This window comes from Psammomys obesus, unplaced genomic scaffold, assembly GCF_907164565.1.
Source record: "Psammomys obesus unplaced genomic scaffold, mPsaObe1.curated_primary_1811, whole genome shotgun sequence".
Classification (NCBI taxonomy): domain Eukaryota; kingdom Metazoa; phylum Chordata; class Mammalia; order Rodentia; family Muridae; genus Psammomys; species Psammomys obesus.
In genome coordinates this window covers 18,007,990-18,011,978 of record NW_026590062.1, presented here as the reverse complement: position 1 = coordinate 18,011,978, position 3,989 = coordinate 18,007,990, and the positions used below count along the sequence as shown (strand labels likewise).

The window sequence follows — 3,989 nt, the reverse complement described above, 5'->3', positions numbered from 1 at the left end:
TATGATGATAGGCACTTTTTTTTAATTTTTGTTCTTATGAGACAGGGTCTCACTGTGTAGCTCTGGCTGTCCTGGAATTTCCTATGTGGACCAGGATGGCCTCTTCCACCCAAGTGAGCGGCACATACATTTAATCCTAGCACGAAGGAGGCCAAGGCAGAAGAATCATCAAAAGTCTGATGGTAGAGTGGGCTACATAATGAGTTCAAGGTTAATAAGGGCTACAAGAGACTCAAAGAAAATAAATAAATGCTTCTCATCTTTCATCATGTGATATCCCATGCTACCTAGGCACTCTGGCAACAAGAGGGCCACAGCCAGATGCCCCTTGACCTTGGACCAGAACCACGAGCCAAAATAAGCCTCTGTGTTTTAGTCACAGAAAATGGACTAATTTCATTGTATGTGTGTGGTGTTCATCCATGGTAGGTGTGTTCACATGCAAATCAGGCTGGGCTCAAACAAGTTTGCTCTTACCTCCTTTTCTCACCTCCTGTTCTGCTGAGGACATTCCTCTACAGTGAGCTAAGTAAGCCTGGGGTCATTTCCCCTGGAGAAGCTGTGTACAGCTCTGGGAGCTCTCAACCATCTGAGTTGCTCCGACAGCTCCACTCTACCCAGCAGCACCTGCCACTGCTTACAACAGCCATTGCGGTGCCTGAATAGCTTTCCACTGTGTCCACGTGTGGCAGCAGCCACAGAAGTCTTTCTACCCCAGAGGGCTGCATAGCCACATTCCCCACTCACAAAGGTTTCTTTTCATCTTATTTTTGTGATTTTCCAGAGATCAGGCATATTGAGAGAGGGGGTAAAGCCAAATAAACAATCCTCTGAACATCCAGGAAATGGCTGCTGGGGCTTTGAACCTCATAGACAACCTGGCCAGCTGTGGACATCTATGCTGGGTCCTCCTCTTCCATCGCCACATCATTGCTAGTACTTTTATTCTGCTCATCCTCTGGCCCTGCAGGCAGAATGCTAGTGACAGTATGCAGGAGGGCTTCAATCTGCTCCTCTGTGAGCCGCTCTTCACTCTCTTCTACCATCTACAAAGGAAAGGAAGTCTGTCAGGGGTTTAGAAGTAAGCCTTCCACCATGGCCCACCCCAGCCATGCAGTGCACAGTGCCAGCCCAGCACCCGGTCCTGAGCCAGCCAGGTCTTCATCTAGGAGCCACAGAAGGATAAGGACAGCTCAAATCCCAGACCAAGGCAAAACAAGCATACAAAATGGGACAGTGAGGCTGATTATGTGTCTGTCTGTCCCCTAACACCACTCTTCCCTTTTTTAAAGATGAAGTATCCCTGGCTGTACTGGAACTCACTATGTAGACCAGGCTGGCCTCCAACACATAAAAATCTGCCTGCCTCTGCCTCCTGAGTGCTGTAATTAAGGGCAGGTGCCACTATCATGCCCAGGCTGGTTATCTTTAAATAAAGGAAAACCCTAACTATTCTATTTCCACTCACATCTATACACCAATATGTTGGGTGTGCCAAGACATTACTTGGGGGGAGGGGGCGACACAGCCCTCAATACACTTTTGGACATCACAACAAGAACCCCTGTCACTTGAGTGGTATCACCCACTCTTCGATGCTGGCTCCCTGTGCCACATGCTTTCTATCTTCCTCTAGTTCTCATCAGCCCTGCCACTCACCAGAACTCTGCAGAGGACTCCTGTGCACCATCTCTTTCCACACTCACTACAATCCCAGCAAGTAGCAGAACTGGACTCGGCCTGGCATTCCCAGGTGGAGAGCCTCCCAGCTAACACACGCCACACTGTGGTTTGGATCCTAAATGTCCCTCAAATGCTTTGTATGGAAGGTTTGGTCCCCAGCCTATGGCACTACTGGGAGATGGAAGAACCTTTTGTAAGTGGGGTTTAGAGGGAGGAAATCAGGATATTGGGGGTGCCAGGACCCTGATCTTTCTCTCCTTGCTTCCAGTTTCCTCAAGGTGAGCAGTTTAAGGAATCATTATTGTCACAGGCATACAGCAACAGAGCCACATGTACCTGGATTGTATCTGAAACCACAACCCAAAATAAATCTTTCTTCTTTGTAAGCTGATTGCTTCATGCCCTTTGTTAAAGCAATAGAAAGCCAATTAACACAACCCACGTGGCCTCACTTGTCTCCATGGGATGCAGAACAGGAGTCTGACAAGTGAATAGAAGAGAATCTGAAGAGATGATGGCTTAGCGGTTAAGAGCCCTTGCTGTTGTTACGGAGGACTTGAGTTTGGTTTCTAGCACCCACATGGCAGTTCATAACCACCTGCACCTCCAACTCCAAACAATCCGACACCCTCCTCTGGCCTCTGCAGGCACCCACATGCACACTCACAAAGGCATACACACTCACACAGGCATACACATACACATACATAAAAAATACTAACTCTTTAAGATTTAAATTAATTTTTTACATGCATGAGCATTTTGCCTGCCTGTGCACCCTATGTGTGTGTGATGCCTGCTGAGACCAGAAGAGCACATCAGATCCCTGAAAACTGGAGTTAAAGATGGCTGTGAGCCACATGGGTGCTGGGAACTGAACTTGGGTCCTCCAGAAGAACAGACAGTGCTTAACTGCCTATCCTCATAAAAACACATCTTTAGAAGTAATATGCAGATACTCAAGGACTAGGTTCACATAAAGGCACGAGTGTGACAAACACCCTTCCCAGATGTAGCTTCCTAACAGCAATATGAAATCGAGCAACTGATACAAAAGGGTGTTTCAGAAAGAACCCTGGCAAACATAACGGAAGAGATACACACAACAGGTTCCAAACCGGAAGAGGATGTCAGTCTGACTGCTTCCTCTCACAGACACAGTATTGTTGATTTAAAGACATCACAAGCCATGTCTAAGAGCACAGCGCAGGTACACACAACACCTTCCACTCAGCCCAATGGTTTTTATAGCTAGAGAATTGTTGTGGGTGTTTCACTTAAGGAGTGCCCTGAACAAATCATTTTCTAAAGGGTTTTTTTGTTTGTTTGTTTGTTTTAATTTAGACAAGGTATCAAGTAGCCCAGGCTGGTCTCAAACTTGCCACGTAGTCAAGGATAGCCTTGAATTTCTGATTTTGCTGCTGCCATCCCCCAAGTGCTGAGACTATTAGGTGCAAACCACCAGGCTGGGTTTGTGCAGTGCCAGAAAAGGAACTAGAGACCCTGCACCTGCTATGCCAGCCCTTTCAGCAACTGAACGACATCTTTATCCCAAATAAAACTTTAGTGGACAAGAACCAATTGTTAGAAGAATGGTGAAAGGACAGCAGGGAAGAACCAGGGGACCCTGGATCAGCACAGGAAGGACAAGTCCCAGGGGGACCACTCCTTCTAGCACACCTCCATTCCTTCGTGACTCCCCCCAAGACTGCTATCTACCAGAGACCCCACAACTGCCACACTTGGCCGGGCCCAAGACTCAACAGTATCTAAGAACAGACACTCACCAAATATCTACATGAAGAAGCGCTGCCAGCACCACAACCCCAGCCCAAACACAGACATGAACAACCAAGACAATAGTCCTCCAGACACCAGCAGCCCTACTGTAATAGGCCCTAGGAAAAGCACCTTAGTTGAAGCACAAGGCAGGGACTTCAAAATAGCAATTATAAATATGTTCAAGGACCATAAAGAAGATGTAAACAGATGTCTTAATGAACACTGTGAAAACATACAATTGAATGAAATAATGAAAATATTTAGAGATGTGGAAGTAGAACTTAATAAAGAAATAGATCACTAAAAAAAAAGCCAAATTGCTCTTTTTCTGTTTCCTTTCCCTCTACCTCTCTCTCAGTCTTTCCCTCCCCTGTTTTTCTGTCTCCCCCTGCATGGTGAATCCCCTGGCCCATCCCTGGAGAACTGTGAACCCTTGGAGAGCTGCCCCCAATAAACCTGCAAGAAGAATAAAGAAGGAGGAAGGAAGGAAGGAAGGAAGGAAGGAAGGAAGGAAGGAAGGAAGG

The 3,989-nt window shown here is 46.8% G+C and overlaps 1 protein-coding gene across 2 annotated transcripts in view; it reads right to left on the bottom strand.

The window, feature by feature from the left end:
- The window catches only part of Crcp (CGRP receptor component), a 34,074-nt gene continuing 30,085 nt past the window's right edge, over positions 1–3,989 (bottom strand). For both annotated transcript variants that reach the window (XM_055606445.1, XM_055606446.1), the window contains one exon: positions 1–1,046. In XM_055606445.1, the coding sequence (XP_055462420.1) occupies positions 897–1,046 (150 nt within the window). In that variant the 3' untranslated portion in view covers positions 1–896. The remainder of the gene's footprint in view (positions 1,047–3,989) is intronic.